This window comes from Aspergillus aculeatus, assembly GCF_001890905.1.
Source record: "Aspergillus aculeatus ATCC 16872 unplaced genomic scaffold ASPACscaffold_1, whole genome shotgun sequence".
Lineage (NCBI taxonomy): Eukaryota > Fungi > Ascomycota > Eurotiomycetes > Eurotiales > Aspergillaceae > Aspergillus > Aspergillus aculeatus.
The window spans coordinates 3557470-3576147 of record NW_017962976.1 but is presented as its reverse complement, the minus strand read 5'-3'; the positions used below and the strand labels follow the sequence as shown (position 1 = coordinate 3576147).

The 18678-nt window shown below is 52.0% G+C and overlaps 8 protein-coding genes across 8 annotated transcripts; 4 read left to right on the top strand and 4 right to left on the bottom strand.

The window, feature by feature from the left end:
* Positions 1–746: 746 nt before the first annotated feature.
* On the top strand, positions 747–1808 carry ASPACDRAFT_20449 (GFA family protein; the record flags this gene model as incomplete). Its single annotated transcript, XM_020198947.1, has 1 exon — positions 747–1808. One exon carries the CDS (start codon positions 747–749, stop codon positions 1806–1808), a length of 1062 nt encoding a protein of 353 aa, XP_020061681.1.
* Positions 1809–2174: 366 nt separating this feature from the next.
* ASPACDRAFT_21336 (putative topoisomerase family protein TRF4) lies at positions 2175–4360 on the top strand (the record flags this gene model as incomplete). Its single annotated transcript, XM_020199017.1, has 3 exons — positions 2175–2947; positions 3004–3694; positions 3746–4360. The coding sequence occupies 3 exons, from the start codon at positions 2175–2177 to the stop codon at positions 4358–4360; spliced, it is 2079 nt and encodes a 692-aa protein (XP_020061680.1).
* Positions 4361–5206: 846 nt separating this feature from the next.
* On the bottom strand, positions 5207–6550 carry ASPACDRAFT_1878295 (D-arabinose 1-dehydrogenase (NAD(P)(+)) ARA2; the record flags this gene model as incomplete). The annotated part of the gene is made up of 1 exon (XM_020198132.1): positions 5207–6550. The coding sequence occupies one exon, from the start codon at positions 6548–6550 to the stop codon at positions 5312–5314; it is 1239 nt and encodes a 412-aa protein (XP_020061679.1). The 3' UTR covers positions 5207–5311.
* A 975-nt stretch (positions 6551–7525) lies between these two features.
* On the bottom strand, positions 7526–8023 carry ASPACDRAFT_56716 (import motor complex subunit PAM16; the record flags this gene model as incomplete). The annotated part of the gene is made up of 2 exons (XM_020203164.1): positions 7526–7930; positions 8021–8023. 2 exons carry the CDS (start codon positions 8021–8023, stop codon positions 7526–7528), a joined length of 408 nt encoding a protein of 135 aa, XP_020061678.1.
* A 341-nt stretch (positions 8024–8364) lies between these two features.
* On the top strand, positions 8365–10647 carry ASPACDRAFT_1862434 (PEX28-32 family peroxisomal membrane protein; the record flags this gene model as incomplete). Its single annotated transcript, XM_020197796.1, has 3 exons — positions 8365–8650; positions 8749–9953; positions 10012–10647. Exons 1-3 carry the CDS (start codon positions 8638–8640, stop codon positions 10645–10647), a joined length of 1854 nt encoding a protein of 617 aa, XP_020061677.1. The 5' UTR covers positions 8365–8637.
* Positions 10648–10993: 346 nt separating this feature from the next.
* ASPACDRAFT_20131 (Zn(II)2Cys6 transcription factor) lies at positions 10994–12863 on the bottom strand (the record flags this gene model as incomplete). The annotated part of the gene is made up of 4 exons (XM_020198925.1): positions 10994–11492; positions 11579–11782; positions 11834–12646; positions 12700–12863. The coding sequence occupies 4 exons, from the start codon at positions 12861–12863 to the stop codon at positions 10994–10996; spliced, it is 1680 nt and encodes a 559-aa protein (XP_020061676.1).
* A 1069-nt stretch (positions 12864–13932) lies between these two features.
* Positions 13933–16396, top strand: ASPACDRAFT_1893899 (amine oxidase). The gene is made up of 4 exons (XM_020198687.1): positions 13933–14315; positions 14377–14956; positions 15013–15921; positions 16000–16396. The coding sequence occupies exons 1-4, from the start codon at positions 13971–13973 to the stop codon at positions 16230–16232; spliced, it is 2067 nt and encodes a 688-aa protein (XP_020061675.1). The 5' UTR covers positions 13933–13970; the 3' UTR covers positions 16233–16396.
* A 228-nt stretch (positions 16397–16624) lies between these two features.
* On the bottom strand, positions 16625–18654 carry ASPACDRAFT_74835 (putative cyclopropane-fatty-acyl-phospholipid synthase). Its single transcript, XM_020204316.1, has 4 exons — positions 18476–18654; positions 17869–18355; positions 17051–17802; positions 16625–16996 (listed from the first exon to the last, which is right to left on the bottom strand). The coding sequence occupies exons 1-4, from the start codon at positions 18578–18580 to the stop codon at positions 16787–16789; spliced, it is 1554 nt and encodes a 517-aa protein (XP_020061674.1). The 5' UTR covers positions 18581–18654; the 3' UTR covers positions 16625–16786.
* Positions 18655–18678: the final 24 nt, after the last annotated feature.

Here is an 18678-nt window from a genome sequence, read left to right as displayed (position 1 = left end):
AAAAAAAAAAAAAAAAAGAAACCGCGATGTCCGAAGGCAGGCAGTGGAAAGTCATGGGTCATGGATAATCATGAACCCCGCCATTGAATTTACCCCGCTGCGCATTAAGGCCATCACACAAACACACACAACCATCAACGAACATGACGAAACAGAAAGCAAGAAAGTCAAACACATAAGCTCACTTACCCATGATGATAAGGGTAGAAAGGTGTTAAAGTAAACGGGTGAGATAGACAAGGAGATCCCTAGATCTGATTCTTTGGAGAGGAGTAAGGAAGGAGGAAGTTGTTATTGTGGTCTGTGGCACGGGAGGAAAGATACTTAATGGCGGGGTCATTCAACCCGGTATTTATACCTCGCCAGGCCACGACTACTACCTAAATAAACAGATCCTTAACAACGAATAGTAACTTTACTGTACTGTACTATACTCACCGACCGTGACCCTCTTCTCATCATCTTAGCGGGCCCGAGACTTGAGCACATTTCTGCAGGTCAGGCTGATTTTGGTTACTAAATACCGGCGATGCCCACCAACCACTAACTTACTATTGGCACTGTATGTACAGTATTGAAACCAAGAAAAGTAGTATTAATTCTGCCTCGGGGGGCGCTCATAACGCTATTCTCCTTCATGTTGTTATCCTTCTTTTCATGTCTCGACTGGTCTGTCTGACTGGGTGCAATAGGATTTGTGTGCTCTAGATTGCAGCCAACGACGAAGCTAGGAATATCCAAGTATGATGCAGTGTGCCATCTCGTGTTTATGCGGGAGTCTTGCACAGGATGTCAGTCTGGAGCAGTCTACAGATTATTCAACCCTGAACCTCTGCCACTGCACCGCCTGTCGCACGACGACAGGCATGCTGTGCTCTATATACCATCCCCTACAAGCAAGGCCACCGAACTTGGACGGCATGCGCGAGTACCAGCAGTCCGAGGATATAGTTCGGTATTTCTGTAAAACCTGCGGCGCCCATGCCTTGGCATATTCGAGGCCTTCGGAACGATATTTCGTGGCAGCCGGGTTGCTGGTGGATAATGCGAACTCGCCTCGGACTCGATCGGTGCGGCATTGGCGGGCTTCTGAAACGCGTGATGGTGGCCTGGCTTCTTTCCTCAAGGGGGAGCCTGCAACCATGGCCGCAACATGCTGGCTTCGTGCTTATTCCAATAGTGATAGTGATAGAAGCTGCTCGGAGGCGAAGGCGGATATCGAGCGCTCGCCGCAGGACTCCATGGAACTGCGAGGGCAGTGTCACTGCGCAGGTATCGAATTCTACGTTACTCGACCGGACGCTTCCTCCACAGAGGCAAGCTCTCCATGGTCGGATCTACTTGTTCCGTACTATGCCAATTCATCGGAAAACCCTGCCGATGTGAAGTGGTGGCTACGAAATGCGAACACCAGGTATCTAGCTGGGACCTGCGCCTGTCCGTCCTGTCGTCTAGCCAGCGGGTGTCCAATCCAACCATGGGCGTTCATCCCAAAGGCCAATCTTCTCGATGCCCGCAAAGCACCGTTCAAATTCGGTGCAGGCACCATGCAGCGGTTTGAAAGTAGTCCGGGCGTTTATCGGGAGTTTTGCAGCCGCTGCGGAGCCTCAGTCTTCTGGCATAGCGATGAAAGACCCTTGTTGATGGATGTCAGCGTCGGATTGCTTGATGCAGATGAGGGGTCGCGAGCAAGCCAATGGCTAGAGTGGGCGACCTCGAGAGTTAGTTTTGCTGAGATGGCTTTGGACAAGACTTTGATCGACCGGCTACAGACAGGTCTTAGACAGTGCGGACTCGGAAATGAATAGCCAGTCTACTGGAGCGGGGGGTAAGCTGTAGGTGGTTGATAGCCAGGTTGAAGACTGTAAATAATGAGAAAGTAGTTGTAGTCATTTGGTGGAGATCACTTGCCTCCTCTAGGCTGGAGCAGTTGCAGACGTTTGGTTTCCAATTTACTCCCATTCACTTACATGTCCGCTCACCTACCCACCTACCGCCTTCCTGAAATAGGCCGACACGATGCGCTCCCGTCCGCTTCCTAAATAGACGGGAAAAAAAACCACAATGAAACCGACGGATCGAACACGGTAGAACACGCGCCATCTCTTTCCTTCATTCTCTTCAAGGTCCAGTCGCATTTCTTCCCTGAGTATTGGGCTTTTTCTTTCATCAACATGCCGCCGGCCTATGAGTTCCGGGGAAATGACCGACGGTCATCGTATCGCCCCAAGCAAGAATTCACCTTTCGTTATCCGCGTCCTGGTACCTCCGAGCGTCCGCTACTGAGAACCAGAAGAGAAGCTACACCAGAGCAGCTGCTAGCACAGGGAACGTCGGACAGTAAACCTGGCTTGAAGTTTGCTTCCATAGAAAACCTCAGCGACAGCGAAGAGGCGGATATGGACGTATCCTCTGATGACGATGCGGATGCGACTCATCCACGCAAGAAACGCGCGATTGAGTCCAACAGTACCACAGATACCGCCCCTCCTGCAGCGGCGCCCACTCCCCGGTGGTCCAACCCTGATCCTTATACTGCGCTGCCCCCGCCCGACGATAGTCAATCAAAGCGAGTGGATGTGGTCAAATTAATCCGCAAGGCTCGGATTGCTGCGACCGCGAACCAGACCGCACAGAAGGATGCAGTAACCACCAACGAGGACTTCATCTCACTTGGTGGGCTGGGTGATGATGAGGATGAAGACAGGAACCCCCCGGAGAACGCGCCTACCGGTCCGAAGCGTCAACTTGATGGAAGAGATTCGGCGCTGGGCAGTCGAAAGAGAACATATGATGACGAGCTGAAGGGCATTTCGAAGAAGACCGGAAAACCACTGAGTCGGTTCCATAACGATGGCTCGATAACTGATGAATGGAGGGTGCGCCCACTTCAATCGGGTGCGCCCTGGCTACATCATATGGCGCCTACCTTACACTTGGGTACCAGGTGGGTGCCGATCTTCAATCTAAATAGGATATTGGCTTCCGCTGACCCTGCGACAGATTACACAACGAAATCTTAAGCTTTTATCACTGGGTGAAGCCGGTCTCTTATGAGCAAATCGTGCGAGAGGACTTGGTATCTAGACTGCAGACTGCATTTCAGAGCAGGTACTACGGTGTGCAATTGCGTCCATTCGGTTCCTTTGCGTCCGGCCTCTACCTTCCCACTGCGGATATAGATTTGGTTCTACTTTCAACAAACTTTATGCGCCATGGGATCAAGACTTTTGGCGAGCGGAAAGGTCAAATCTACGCGTTTGCTGCATTTCTGAAGAACCAGAACATAGCTGTTCCCAACTCAATTGAAACGATCGCTCATGCTCGTGTGCCCATCCTCAAATTCGTGGACAAAACTACGGGTCTCAGAGTTGATCTTTCCTTTGACAACGACAGTGGACTGGTTGCCAATGAAACCTTCAAGCAGTGGAAGTCTGAGTACCCCGCAATGCCCGTTCTTGTGTCCGTGGTCAAGCAGTTCCTCCTTCTTCGAGGCCTCAATGAAGTACCCACTGGTGGATTGGGTGGATTCTCAATTACTTGTCTGGTCACAAGCTTGTTGCAACACATGCCTTATGGTCACTCGGCACCGAACCTAGGCAGCATGCTCATGGATTTCTTTGAATTCTACGGCAAGCATTTTGACTATGAAAACGTTGCCATCCGTTTCAACCCGCCTAGTTACTACAACAAAGTGAGTGCCTTTACAAATAGTTGAACAACAGAGCTGACAGGATGGCTCCAGAAGGTCTACGGCTCCCGAGATAACAACCCCCGTCTCTCGATCGAAGATCCCAATAATGCCGATAATGACGTTTCTGGCGGCACACGAGAGATTGCTTTGATCTTCCGGTCTTTTGCTGAAGCTTACAGACGGCTCAAGGCGCGAATGATCACAACTGCCAGGTTAGAGGATCCCAAGGCCAGCATTTTGGAAACCATCATTGCGGCAAACTACGACGAATATACCGAGCAACGGTGGCAGCTGCGCCAGATCTTCGACAATGATCCCCGCTTTGCTCATCTCCATCAGCCTCCCACACCCCCACCCCCACCTCAAGGCTCACCCCCGGCTAATACCGCCCCGCCACCACCCTCTCTGCCTCCCAATTCCCCTCCGCCCGTGAAGGAGAAGGAGAAGGAGAAGGAGAAGGAGAAGATTACTAAACTGCAAAAGAAGCAACAAGCGGCGCGAGATCGTGCGGCACGTCTCAGGCGACTACGACCAGACCTTCCATCTGTTCCCAGTTCCATCACCAATGAGCAAGCAATGAGTCTTGGTGGGTATAAAACTCAGTCAGACATGGATCGGGATCTTATGCAACGCGAGAAAGAGTCCAACACACCTAGCGAAGACTAAACTCATAGCATGGTACAGTCGAGCGCATGTTGTCTGTACAATTCCTCATGATTCATTGGCAAGTGGATCGATGTCATATGCTTGGTGATGACGACTATGTATTCCCCATGGTGGCATTCTCCTGTTATCTATTCTACTTGCGTCTTTTTGAGCGTTAGATACCCCATTTATGTAGACTTGGAAGGCGTTATGGGAGGAAGTGCTTGGGCTGGGCTGTTGTTGTCTCTCTGTGGTCCATGGGAAGAATAAGGCTGCGCCTGGGGTTTCACAGCTTGGTTCGCGGTTCTCATCAATTGAAACGTCTGATGGGGAGATCTTGGAGTTTCGACAGGGCTAACATGTGTGCAGAATTACTGACGTACTTGCCTCAGCAGAGTCGCAATGGGAGATATCCCGTCTTTTCGCTCTGCGATGAGGTCCTTGTCACAGAGACCAGGGCCTCTCCTTACCGAAGCCGAAATTAGGGGCAAGACTTGTTCAGTGTCTGACTGGCAGGCAATACGCTACTAGCAGCAGCAGCAATGAGTTAGAAGCAAAATCGAAATGGTACAGCCGAGGAGACTCTTTGTGTCTCTGGTTCTTTCTACACACTCCTTTCCCACCTCTTTCTCATCAAGGAAGCGCTACATGCGAGTCCTTGGGGAGGATGCTGCCGGTTGAAGGAGATGTGGACCAGTGTTTGCAAAGGGATCTAGAAAGACCTGTCGAAAACTTGAAGTCTTGAATATGCAAGTGGGAAGCGGCAGTTACACCATGAGTCATTGCAAATTATCGTTCGAATTCATGAAGGATAAATGTATGCAAACCCACCCAAAACCCGTGTCGGATGGGGAATGCGTGGCAGCCGGGCAGACCAATTAGATTCCATTAGAACCACTATCGTGAATCTGATGGGAAGACCAAATTGCTGTCTCGACAAGCGGCGTCGCAGAATGGTTTCCATCGCCCCGACTAACTAGCCTCCGCAGCAGCATCTTCAGCTTTCTCAAGAGATGCCAGGTGATCAGCAGGTAGAGTATTGACGAAGTCAGGTCCTGGGCTGGCCCACGTGAAGTCCACCCAGTCCGGGCCGAGGATAGCTTGGATTTGCTGCGCCAGAGATGCGATGCGGTGCCGACGATCCTGGGACCAGTCCGACGGGGTCTGCTGCTGCTGCTGCTGCTGCTTATCTTGTCCATTCTCCAGTCCATCAAGAATACTTCGCCACACGCTAAGCGTCTCCTCCAACTCACTCACATTGCTGACGCCCATCACGCTGACGCCCAGCCGCTCTCCAGTCCCATTGGAAGCCACAGAGACAAAACCAGAATCAGCGGTAGGGGCCCGCGCAAGAGGCGGCCCCATCGCGCCAACCCGAGCCCCGTCGCGCAACCAGGCCTCCAACGCGAACCTAATCGCGATGACTTCCAGCTTCTCCGCCTCCTGGGTGTTCGCCCATGCGCCCGCTGCCATGACGGCATTCCGCAGGCCATCCGGGGCGGGGTGGAAATCCCCCATGCTCCCGATGGGGACGCCGTCCCTCCGCAACAGACCCATGCCCAGCGGCGACGCATTGGGCACCACGTCCACGCCGGCGGCCACCAATCTCGGCAAGCCCTGACTGCGGAGCCGGGTGTTCTGCAGTGTGAAGTTGGCGTACGACTGCACGAGATCCAGGGGTTCGCCGGTTTCGCGCAGCACCAGCTCGGCGATCTCGCACAGCACGTCGACCGGGTAGCCCGAGATGCCGACGTAGCGGATGGTGCCCTCGGTGTCGCGGATGCGGCGCAGCTCGCGCACCGCCTCCAGCGCCTCGGCGCGCGACACGAACTCGACGTCGTGGCAGTACACCGCGTCGAGGTAGTCGGTGTGCAGCCGCCGCAGACTCCGGCGGATGCTGTGGCGGATCCACCGCGGCGAGTAGTCGAACGACGAGGAGGCGATCCGGCCCACCTTGGTGAGGATCTGGTAGCTGTGGCGCGGGAATGCGGCGCGGACGGCCTCGCTGGCCAGCGCCCGACCGAGGAGCTCCTCAGCCGGGCCGTAGTATGGCGACGTGTCGAAGGCGCGCACGCCGTCAGTGAGAGCGCGATGGACCAGCTCGGTGGTCGGGAGTGCGTACGGGTCGTGGTTATATTGGGAGTTGAATGTCGCCGTGCCCATGATCAGAGGCGGCAGATGCGCCGAGAGGGGTGTCGAAGGGCGACCCATTGTTTCTTCGTTCCTTTCGTTCCTTCGTGTCTGTCTTATCCTCTAATGGTAGAGACTGGTGGGAAAGTTGGAGGAAAGAAACGGAAGTGCAGTAGCAAATCTCCGGGGATTTATATCGCCTGAAATAACCAAGTGAGGGGAAGATGGAAAAATACGTTGCGGGGACAAGAAGGCGCCGACGCGGGGACGGGAGGGAGGGGGCAGGCAAACGTTTCTGACAAAACCCCCGGGAATTGTCTCTGATCTCATGGGTCGTACATACTTATTACACCTCCTGAGGACTACTGAGAGTAGGTAAATCGCACTAAAGACTACAGTGAAGCCGTGAGGTCTGTGTTTCTTGCAACGTTACTGGACTGAGAGACAGGAACAAAGCATGGATCTTATTTATACATATGCACGTTGTGGATATTGAATTACAGCCACATAAGCTATCGCCTTTCAGCGCACGAAGTACAGGAGGGGAGAATCAACAAAAGAGGAACAAAAAGCATACAGAGCGAGCAAGGACTACTCTAACCCTGTCGGCTTAAAGTCCCACCTCTTTAAATAATGTACACAACAAACATCGTTTCGGACCCGATGCATCGAGAGCTGACAGTTGTCCATCGGGAAAGTTGGGCCTCAGTGACAACAGTACGCTTCTGTCACTCAAGTGCTGGGTCCGACCCGGGTGGGCGCGACACGCCATCGAAATCGAGGGAATCTAGAACAAGTCTTCCAATCCAAAAAACCTTGGATTCACCAAAAACGCCATGCTATGCTGCGAAGAAAAAAAAGGACACCTCGGAAGCGGAGGGAGGAGTCGAAATAGGTCGGCAAAGTCTCGGAGACCGTTCAGTTGAGGACGATTGGCACGATCAAGCCTTCTTTTACCGGCCTCGGAACCGATCGAACACGTTGGCGGAGGGAACCGGGAGGAGAGAGGGCTGATTCGAGATGTGGAAGCTTCCCATTGTTGTAGGTTCAAGCTTTTCACCGATCCTTATACACCTTGGGCTTCCATCCCTCCTGCAGTTCCTTCTCCTGGGCGGCATGGCGTTCTGCTTGTCGGACCTCCATCTCTAACCGCTCACGGGCACGAAGAATCTTGCTCTGGAGGTAAAAGCTTCCGCCCTTCTGAGGATCGTTCATGTCGAATAATTTCTTGAAGCGCTCCATCACCTGCTCCAAGTTGGCCTCACCACCCTGCGGAGGCTTGACATTGAGGATCTTGCAGGCTTCGTCGAGGGTCAACCCAGAAGCAGCCCCGCCGCCCACTTTCTTGCCTGTCTGGGCAGCGTACTTGGAGGAGGCCTGAGCTTGCTTGTAGGCCTCGGCGAAGGCGCGACCAAAGACGCGGGCGCCCGTAACGACAACTTGGGTGACGATGCGATGGGCCTAGAAGATAGCGAAGAGCGGGAATTGTCAGTCTGGAAACAGAATGATATCAGGAGAGCAAGGGAAAAGAAAAATTTGCCGACCACGTACCATGATGCGTAATGATAAGAGCCGATCTAGTGGAGGGAGCACTCGTCGGGGGGGTGAGGAGGTGAGAATTCGTTGTCTGGTCTGGCTGAAGGGGAGGTTGAGCCAGGTTTGGATGGCAATGGAAACAGACAGAGAGGGAAATTTTCGGCGGTGGTTTTAGTCCGAACCGGGGAAGTGCTGGAGGTGCTGGTGACGTCTGGTATGTTACGGTACAATACGGCTCATAATTACAGTGATACAGTACCCCGTACAATCGGTCGGTCAGAAGTCCCTGTCACATGTTCCCGACCAGACAACCAACATATGGACTACGACTAAGTATTCTTTGGAAAAAGGCTTCAATTCGAACTTCTTCTTGTGTGCTTCCCCTTGGCCCCCCCCCGCAATCTGAAGAATGATGGATCGGCTTTCCAGTTACTGAATACTAATTCTACCTACCGCCCCTGCTGGAGCTTCTCGCCTGTCCCTTCTCTTCTCCTTCTTCTTCTTCCCCCCCGCCTCCTCCTTCTTCCTCTTCTACTTCGCCGTACCTCCTCGTCCTTGCGACCTACTCACTTTCTTCTCCGCTCACCGCCCGCAATGCCCTTGGCGAATGCATATGACGTCTCTGTTGTTGGATGGCAGCACTCGGTATGTAAGACAATCGACGCATCCTCAACGCTCCTCAAGAGTCCTCGTTATATCCCTCTCGTGTCGGCCGTTCACCAAGTACTGATATGCTAGGATAGAAGAACTTCCGTGGATAGATTCCATGGCCCCGTCATCTTCTTCTGCGCAGGACCATGCTGACTCTCAGCCTCCGACGGTCGCTGCATTCTCTCCTACTACCATCTCCGGCTCATCCTTAACCTCGAGACAACGCTCAAGTATAATTGTACACCGCAAGTCCCCTCTTTTAGTAGCCACTCCGCCTCAGATAACCCGCGCCCTGGCTTATTCGCACCCCTTTATTCTACCCTTAAATAAGCTCGTGGGCTTGCTCACATGGACAACTGGGGACGGATGGCAGAGCTTCTTACTTGTGGCCGTGTTTTGGACACTGGTCCTCTATGGCGAGGTCATCATCTTGTGGGCAGGGCCACTCTTGCTGGTGGTCGGGCTCATTCTGGGCATGTACTGGAGACGATACTCGCCCTTGTCCTCTAGGGCTCACAGTGCTGAGAAACAGAGCCATCAAAGAGCCATGTCTGATAGCTCTCCTCATGGCAACGAGACCCTAGATGAGATTGTCGAAACTCTGAGGACATTCACAACTCGGTGCAACATACTGTTGGAACCCCTCGTGGAGCTGACTGAATTCTTATCAACGCAAAGGACGGCTACATCTGCCACTACCCGGCCAGCTCTTACTACTCTTTTCTTCCGGATCTTATTTGTGACGCCTCTCTGGATTGCTTTAACCCTCCCGCCATTGTATTTGATCACCACTCGTCGTGTAGTCATGATCTTTGGCACTATCATCATCACCTATCACTCCCGACCGGCAAGGGTCTGTCGAGTCATCTTATGGCGTTCATTGACCATCCGCAAAATCTGTTCCATGATTACTGGATTGTCTTTCTCGTCGGATGTGGAAAAGACATTATCGGCCGTGATGCAAAGTCACGGGCATGCGGTAAACATCGCCACGAGACGCCGCGGGGATTCCTCCGGCGTCCGATTCACATTCATCATCTATGAGAACCAGCGTCGCTGGCTGGGCATTGGTTGGACTTACTCTCTCTTCCCCTCCGAGCGTGCTGCTTGGACCGACGAGCATCTGAATCCGGTGCCTGCAAAGGACGAATTTGAGCTGCCTGGCGTTCAAAGTGGCAATGCACAGTGGCGGTGGGTAGATGGCAGCGACTGGCATATCGAAGGGGCCGATGACCAAAATGGACACTCCGATGCCAAGTCCTCTGACGGTGGGGGATGGATCTACTACGACAACAAGGCAAGTTTGGTTCCTTGGACTCAATTCCAACACAGGCAGTCTAGCTAATCTTCTGCAGTGGAATGAGGGTCGCCGTGGCCAGGACGGCTGGGACCGATACACCCGTCGTCGGAAATGGTGTCGCGACGCTGAACTCGTTGAAGTGCCTTCTGCAGCAGCCGAGGGCTCATCTACAGCAGTGAAATCTGGTCTGTCACAAGCCTTGGAGGCAGAGAAACAGGAAAAGAAACCAACCGGCACCGTGGATGCGCACCCGGCGGATAGTAGCGGTGGATGCGATACCGATAGCCTGGCCCCCTCGACCTCCTCCAAGTCACGGAGACGCCAATGGTTCGGGAGCACGAAGAGTGTAAGCGACATCAAGAACAGCAGCTTCTCCTCTGCTCCACCAACCTCTACCAACAACTCCTCCATTGATCTTGGAAGAATAACGTCTGCCAATAGTACCAATTCACCACCATCCGGGAGAGCCCCTTCCAGGCCGATTAATATCTCTCACTCTCGAAGACTGTCCAACTATTCCGGCACCGCCAGTTACAGCAGCAGCCAGGGACCAGACGGTAGCCTCCGAGAAAAGGAAATCACTCGAGCGCAGGATCAGCTGGATCGATGGGCTGCCCGAGCGGCAGGAGGAACCGAACGGGCAGAGCGAGAATTGGGGCTAGGCGACGAGGTGAATATGGGATTGAGCTGATCTCAGTTTTACAAATCCGTTACGAAGCATCGTGCACAGACCTTTCAGATTGATCATTGAGTGAAGCATCTGGCTTTTATGACGCCCATTAGTTGAGTTTGGGCCTCTTGGCGCTTCGACCATCTTTGTCCTGTACTTACGCCACGACGACATGAAGATACCCTTACAATTCTAGCCAAATATAACTATCGTGCTGGTGATTCAAACTTTGGCGCCGTCGCCCATCATCATTCTATCAACTGGCTAAACAGATATCGTATATGCCTTGGACTCATAAAATTGTTCGTTATGAGCATACCTCTCCGCCTCCGGGGGTCCATACCCTCTTCAAAATCGATCTCCCATATCAAGCGAGTATGAGATCCCACTGTAATTGATCCAGCAAGTCCAGCCAATGCACTCCTTCCATAGCCCATAGAGCTTGTAGCATCTCCTTCGCTCGTTTAACATTCCCAATCCCGAAGTTGACCTCAAGGCTACTCAAGCATGTCATGATAAGCTCTTTATCCTCGGGTGCCCTGATCTCACAGCCCGCAATGAGCAAAGGAAATGTGAGCGCCGAATATTCGCAGTGGGCATCGAGGGGTGAGGCCGTTCGGATCCTGTCCAGAAGCATCTGCAGGGCATCCGACCTCGTCATAGTGATCACAGCTGACCAGGGGCCTGCAGTAAAGGTGGTTTTCATACCCTTGCTCATCTTCTCCAGGATTGAATGGAGGTAGATGTATGCCGCATCGCGGAAACAATTTGCGACCATGCGGAGGCGACAGAGGTTCATTTCTGTGATGCCCTCGGGAATGATGTACCTTATGTCCTGATGCGTCCAATTATGCAGTAGAGTATCACTAGGGTATGTATCAGCTATATATGCACGTCTGTGAGTCGAAAGTATGACGGCTGGGGAGAAGCTATAGAGAGGTAGGCGGCGCACATTGCATGGATTTCGATTCCCAAAGCTACAGGGTCATGGTTCAGGGAAGGTAGATCAGCGATCCTCGCGCAGAGTTTGACAAGATCTTCCGCGTAGCCAATGTATATATCGAGTTTGGTGATCCTGACGTCCTCCATATCAAGCATGCTGGAGGTGATTTGCTTGCGATTACTGATTTTAGCAACGTTATGAGCATAAATGTAGCTATTATTCTCTGTCAGTATGGCCTTTTTCTCCATGAGACTTACGACATACAAGCCCATCAAGAACTCCCGGGTATCATGATGCAAAGCCCCAAACCCACCCCGTGCAATGACTAGCTTCTGAAGAGCATTCAGATGCGCTACCCACTGCTTAACGCTTCCACGGACAATCTCGTATTTGCAGAGTAAAGCCACCGCGAGAATAGCTTCATCAGGAAATCTTCCAGTGGGATATTCCGAGAGCACAGATTGTAGCCCATTCAGGGTTTGAATGTAATATGTTGTGGCAGCAGTTTGAGCTTCTGAATGGGCAGCTATTCGATTCGCACAATGCGTCGCTGATACTGCGCATAAAGCTTTCATAAGGAGCGAAGATGATAGGGCCCGAGGAATGATCAGAGACCGCAAAGGGTTGTCGGCGCTCTCAAGATTTGCGAGTAACTTGGAGCCGAGCTCCATGTGGTATTGAAGATAGTGCGTTTCTGAGTGCGAAAGATGACTGAGGGATTTACAGGGCGTGAGTGTCATTATAGCGAGGTCACCATTCTCGGCAGTGGTATGTGCTGGCATCTGATCAACCTCATCCGTAGTGTCATCGACGTTCGATAAACACATATCGCTATTACCAGAATCTGAGAAAGTGGTAGGGGTAGTTGGTTGGTAATGTAGCCATAAGGAGCTTGAGCATGTGGAGCTCACACTGGCTCGTCCCAAGGAGGATGAGGAACTGGAAGACGATGTGCTAAGTCTCCTGCGCTTTGTTGGTTTTGTTTGACTGAAGACCTGTGCAGACGGGTTCAAGGGCTCTGCCCATATTGAGCCATATCCCTCACATTGTAGCCCTAATCTAGCACAACTACGACATCTGATAAACGAGTTCAGTCAGTGACAACGAAGGTAATCGACCACTAGACATACCCAGGCTTAGATTCGTCACATCTTTTCCGGCGACGTTTACATGTCAAACAGCCAGTGCGTGTCCATTTCCCGCCCTCTCTCCTGTATCGTCTCTTACTAAGGCCCTGAATTTGTGCCTCCAATGGGTTTGCAGCCGCGTGAGGTAGTAGTCGGTCTCCAGTCATAGTGTCGTCCCACATTATGAGGCTATCATGGGTAGAAACCCGAGCACCGGAGGGATGAAACGCTGAGCTTTGGCGGTGTACTGAGTAAATGAATGTTATACAAGTTCTATGTCAGAACTAATGCGATTGATTTAGCAGGGAGAGAATCCCCACAAGCACGTATCAAGTACTCATATGGAGTCGCTCTTTGAAGCGCAAGTTCTAGCCAATGCAGGTAGCATCGAGGCTAGTATCTTCAGATTCAGGTACTGATCGAAAGTGGCGAGGGGGTGACAGTGAGCGAGAGTAGTGAGTTGAGTTAGTTATTGATTGATGACACGGCGGAGATGGATTCCCTTGATGGCACTAAACTGGAAAGGGTAAGTGATGCGCCCACGTTATCGCCTGGGCTTCCCCTCTTGGGATTGCCAAAGGAGACAGCTGGGTGTACAGTACAGTACGGCGTAAGTACAGCCTGCTCAGGAAGATTGACGCTACTCATCAGCAGACGAAGATAGTGGCGTCGGCTCTTTTGATTTCCCGTAGTAGTCCGTACCGTACATGCCCATGGTTGTAGACTGGGTGTAGTTACGTAGTCAGTAAGTAGACTGATAAGAGCGACAGATAAAGGAAAGAGTGGGACGGACATTTCTTATCGCCTCTGGAATTTCTCGCATCCCTCGGGCTCCGAAGAGCATCATTCCAGGTACGAGAGAACATACTGCGTGACGAATGAAATTGCCGTGTATGATGATGATGCTCATCCTCGCAGTCTATGAGTAGCTGGAATAGCCGCGGTGGGGAGAGCGAAAGAGAAGCGAGAAGAGCGATTGAAGGATGATGTTTCATCGGCGAGATAAACGCTTCCCCCCACTTCCCCCCACTAACCCCCAGCCTACTTTCCGCTTTAGGCAAGTCCATCCAGACTCTCCCATGGTCGATAATCTTCAATCTCCTTAATGTGGAATCTCTGGATCAACTCAACGCTACTACAGCTATTGCTGCTGCTGCTTGCGAAATGTGGAAAAAGAATCTTTGGAACTACTTAAAGGCCCTTCAATATCCTCCTCCTCCCTCCCCAATGGTTAAACCAGTACTTTTATTCTGGTTCTCTAATACAACCCCAAGATGTCTCTCGCAACTGAACCCAGCCCTCGATTGACTGCATCGAGTGGCCCTCATCCCTTCGATCCAGTCACTCCTCGAGAAATCAGACTAGCGGTTCGAGTTTTGGAAAATGCCTTCGCTGGTGTCAAACTTCGCTACAATCGGATCGATATTCACGAACCCATCAAGCATGAGGTTGTCCCATACATTGAAGCCGAACGTCTAGGACAGCCCTTACCGCGCAAGCCCACCCGCCTCCTATACTCATACTTTCATCGCCTCGATACTCTTGAATGTTGCAAGGCGCTCATCAATGCTGACACCGCGTCAATTGTCTCGACGAAAGTGCTCCCCAAGACCGTTCAGGTATGCGTATCATCATCTACGAGAAACTTTGTATTGAGCACTGACATTGATGTGCATATAGCCTCCCGTCGATATCGATGAACTTGCTGTGATTGAAGAAGTCTGCATGAAGCACCCGGCTGTGCAGGCAGAGATCGCGAAGCTTAACTTGCCCCCGGGAATGGCTGTGTGCAATGATCCATGGATGTACGGCACTGAGAACCAGACTGAGACACGTCGGATGTTTCAATGTTTCATGTACATGATGGAAGTCGACCACCCTCAGAATAACCACTACTCCCTGCCATGCAAATTCTCTCCCGTCTTCGACGCCTTTACCCACGAATTGATCCGCATGGACTATCTACCAGGAGGCGATGATCATTCATTTACTGAGACTCAGGCTTGGAAGCCTGTCAAGGCTGTGCAATATGCGCACGATCTCCTTGATGAGCCTGTTCGCACGGATCTCAGACCTTACATTGTCCAGCAACCAGAAGGTCCCTCTTTCAACGTGGTCGGCAACTTTGTTTACTGGCAAAAGTGGCGTTTCAGGGTCGGCTTCAACAACCGGGAGGGTATGGTTCTGTACAATGTCACATATGACAATCGCAGTGTTTTCTACCGTCTCTCGGTCTCGGAGATGACGGTGCCCTATGGAGGTGGGATCTAACCCCAACGTACCTGTTCAAAATTATCGCTAATCTGATCCGCATAGACCCTCGCGCCCCTTATCACCGCAAGCAGGCCTTTGATGTTGGCGATGTTGGTTTCGGTCTCAACGCCAATCAGCTCTCGCTCGGCTGTGACTGCTTGGGCCACATCAAATACTTTGATGGCTACCGAGCCGACTCCAAAGGCAATCCAGTCCTGTTGAAGAACATTATCTGCATGCACGAACAGGACAACGGTATTCAACATAAGCACACCAACTACAGAACTAATGCGGCAACAGTTGTCCGCAATCGTCAGCTTGTTATACAGATGATCTGCACTGTTGCTAACTATGAATACATCTTCGCCTATATATTCGATCAGGCGGCCAACGTCGAACTTGAAGTCCGTGCTACTGGCATTCTGTCTACGGTACCGTTTGATAACGAAGACGGCAAGACTGTCAGATGGGGTACGAATGTTGGCCCTGGTGTTATGGCTCCCTACCATCAACATATGTTCTCGTTCCGGGTTGATCCCGCCCTCGACGGCTTTAAGAATACTGTCTACTATGAGGACAGTGTCCCCTTACCCGAGGATGACCAGAACCCCTATTTTGTGGGATACACTACTCAGCAAACTGTCATCAGCAGGTCCAGCGCCGCAGATCTTGATATCAGCCGAAGCCGAGTTTATAAAATTCGCAATGACAGCAGTATCAACCCTATCACTTACAAGCCCGTGGGATACAAGCTCCACGCCGCACCCAGCCAAATGCTGATTCAAGGCAAGAACTCGATCGGACATCAACGGGCTGAATTTGCTACACGGCCCATTTGGGTCACAAAGTACCGGGACGAGGAGCTTTACGCGGCAGGCGAGTTCACGAACCAAAGCCACCGCGCAGACGGCGTCGAGACATGGGTCAAGAGAAACGATCCAACCGAGGATGAGGACGTGGTTCTCTGGCACAGTAAGTTCGCCCTACCATGTGTATCGCACCACCTTGAGGAAGTACTGTACGATGGACTAACATGCCATCCTTCCGTAGCATTCGGACTGACCCACAACCCCCGCATTGAGGACTTCCCCGTCATGCCCATGGAACGTATCAGCGTCATGCTGCGTCCCGACGGCTTCTTCACTAAGAACCCCGCCGTCGATGTGCCGCAGTCATCTCAGGCCTTCAACAAGTCAACTCTTCACCCGGAAGCAGCGGCCGCGGCGTCTTGCTGCTCGGGCGCGGGAGGCAGCAAGGCGAAGCTGTATAAACGACTAGACTGAAAGATGTCCCGCGAGCATGGAGGATGGCCCTTTTGATCTAGACTTTCGCCTTCGTTGGCGAAAGCATTGTATGATTCATGACTACACATACCGCCACCTGACGTTTCGAGCAATGTAAATAAGAGTTTCGTTTCCTAAATGTTACAACTAAGCCTTCGACGCTTACAGTTCTGAAGAAGTCAACATCCGTCTTACAACCACCGTCGCATTCATTTGTGTCTCATTAATACATGCTGTTCTGATTTGAATCACACAGACCCTGTCTGAGCCAGACTGGTTATATAAATCAGAATCATTGTACGTAACTAAGTTCGTCATTTCTGTGAACCCCGCCCACACATTCGTGTCCCATAAACAGACCCCTTATCAATCTCCAAACCATTTTCATTTCTGCACCGCATTATTCCTTAGGTCTCCACCTTGAAGAAAATTCATGCGACCATATCCATTCTTGCCAGGTCATTCAAACTCTGCGTCTTCAACAACCAGGAAACAGGAAATTTGTCATGTCCAGGCACCAAAAGGGCCTACAGCATAAGTGTTGGAATACCCCTTCAAGCCTTCTTGGGCACGTGAGCGCTGGGGACAACACCGTGGCCAACATTGTCGATGGCGGACTGGCGGGCGCCGGTGAGACCGAATTGACGATTAATGCCCTCGACACGGTGAGTGGAGTTGATATTCTTGACAAGAGTAAGCTGCCAGCAGGTAGCTCCACCCTGGCGAGAGGTGATGGTAGAGTAGGCCAAGAAGTACTCCCAGATCTGCAAACGCGGGTCAGTCATGTGCGGTGAGGATCATTGAGGAGAGTCACGAACCTTGAACCATCTCTTTCCGTACTTGGCCTCGACCTTGTCACGGTTACCCATCCAGTTCCGGTACCAGCGCCAAAGGGTGGCAGAGTAGTGGACGCCAATGGTGTCGACAGCCTTGATCTCAAATCCGGCGGCCTCCAGTCGATCGACGACAAAACCAAGGGGGGTGCTAGCGTCGGCTCCGGGGAAGATGTACTTGTTCATGAAAAGACCCCAGATCAGATCCTCATACTGCCAGGACTTACGCAGACCAGCAATCTGAAGGAAGAAGACACCGTCATCATCCAACATTTCGTAGACCTGAGACAAGAAAGTAGTGAAGTGACGAACGCCGACATGCTCAGCCATTTCCAAACAGGTGATCTTCTTGTAACCTCCGTCCACCCGGGGGGCGTCACGGTAATCGAGGCACAGGATACGGCTCTGAGATTCCTCAACACCAGCATTGCGAAGACCCTTGTTACCCCAAGCAGTCTGGTTACGACCGAGGGTGATACCAGTGACTTGAGCGCCATAGTGAACCGAAGCATATTTGGCCAGAGTACCCCAACCGCAACCGAGATCGAGGACAGTGTCACCGGGTTGAATGCCAATCTTTTCACACACCACAGCCAGCTTGTTGTCCTGAAGCTCCTCAAGAGTCTCCTCACGGTTGATGTCGCTGATGATTCCAGAGGTATAGATCATGCGGGGACCCAGGAACCAAGCATAGAAGTCATCGCCACGATCGTAGTGGTCACGAACCTGTTCCTCATCTGATTGATGCATCTACAGTCAGCAACCTAGTTTCCCCAAAATTCAACTGACGCCTGGTCACTTACCCTGGGAGCGAGTGTGCATGATCATCTCAGGAATGAAACCGAAGAGGAAATGCTTGAAGAGACCCATGGTGAAACGGAAATTGGCCCAGTCGTGACGGAACTCGAGGGCTTCCAGGGCGTCACACTTGAATTCCACCTCACCGTTGAAGTACTTTTCATAGAAAACCTCCATGGGGATCTTGCTCTTGCCACGATAGGCAGCGCGATCATGCTCGCTGTGGAAGCTGAGGTAGTACTCGACGGGGCGACCGGCATACTTGGCCTTTTCGTTCTTGCGGGGAGAGATGGAAGAAGCTACAGACCAAAAGGCCATGAGAATGGGGATAGTGGTGAAGATAGCAAAGAAGATGGTGGTGTAGAAACCACCGCCAACTTGGCGAGCGAAGTACCATGGGATCAGCAACAACAGGGCGAACAACAGAGTGTTGGAGAAGCTATCGCTGCCGGGGGAATCGGCCGGTACAGGGGCATTTTTAATGGCCGGGTACTAGGAAACAGGGAAACCATTGACAGTCAGTGTTTGACTCCCATGGCTCTGAGGTCTCAATGGAATGAGAGAACGAGAATTGCCAGAGGATAAAAGAAGGGAGACAGCAAAGCGACTCACCGAGGTCGTCCGCACACCACAGTCATCAGCGGGAGTGACGCACGAGGCGGGAGGAGTTTCGATGTACTCGAAGTCCTCAAGGGACTCGGGATGTACAACCGTCATGACGGAGGAGACGGATTGACAGGTAGAAGGGGAATTGAGAGAGAAAGAGAGGGGGGGAGGAGGAAGAGAGAGAGAGGGGGAGGGGGGGGGGGGGGAGG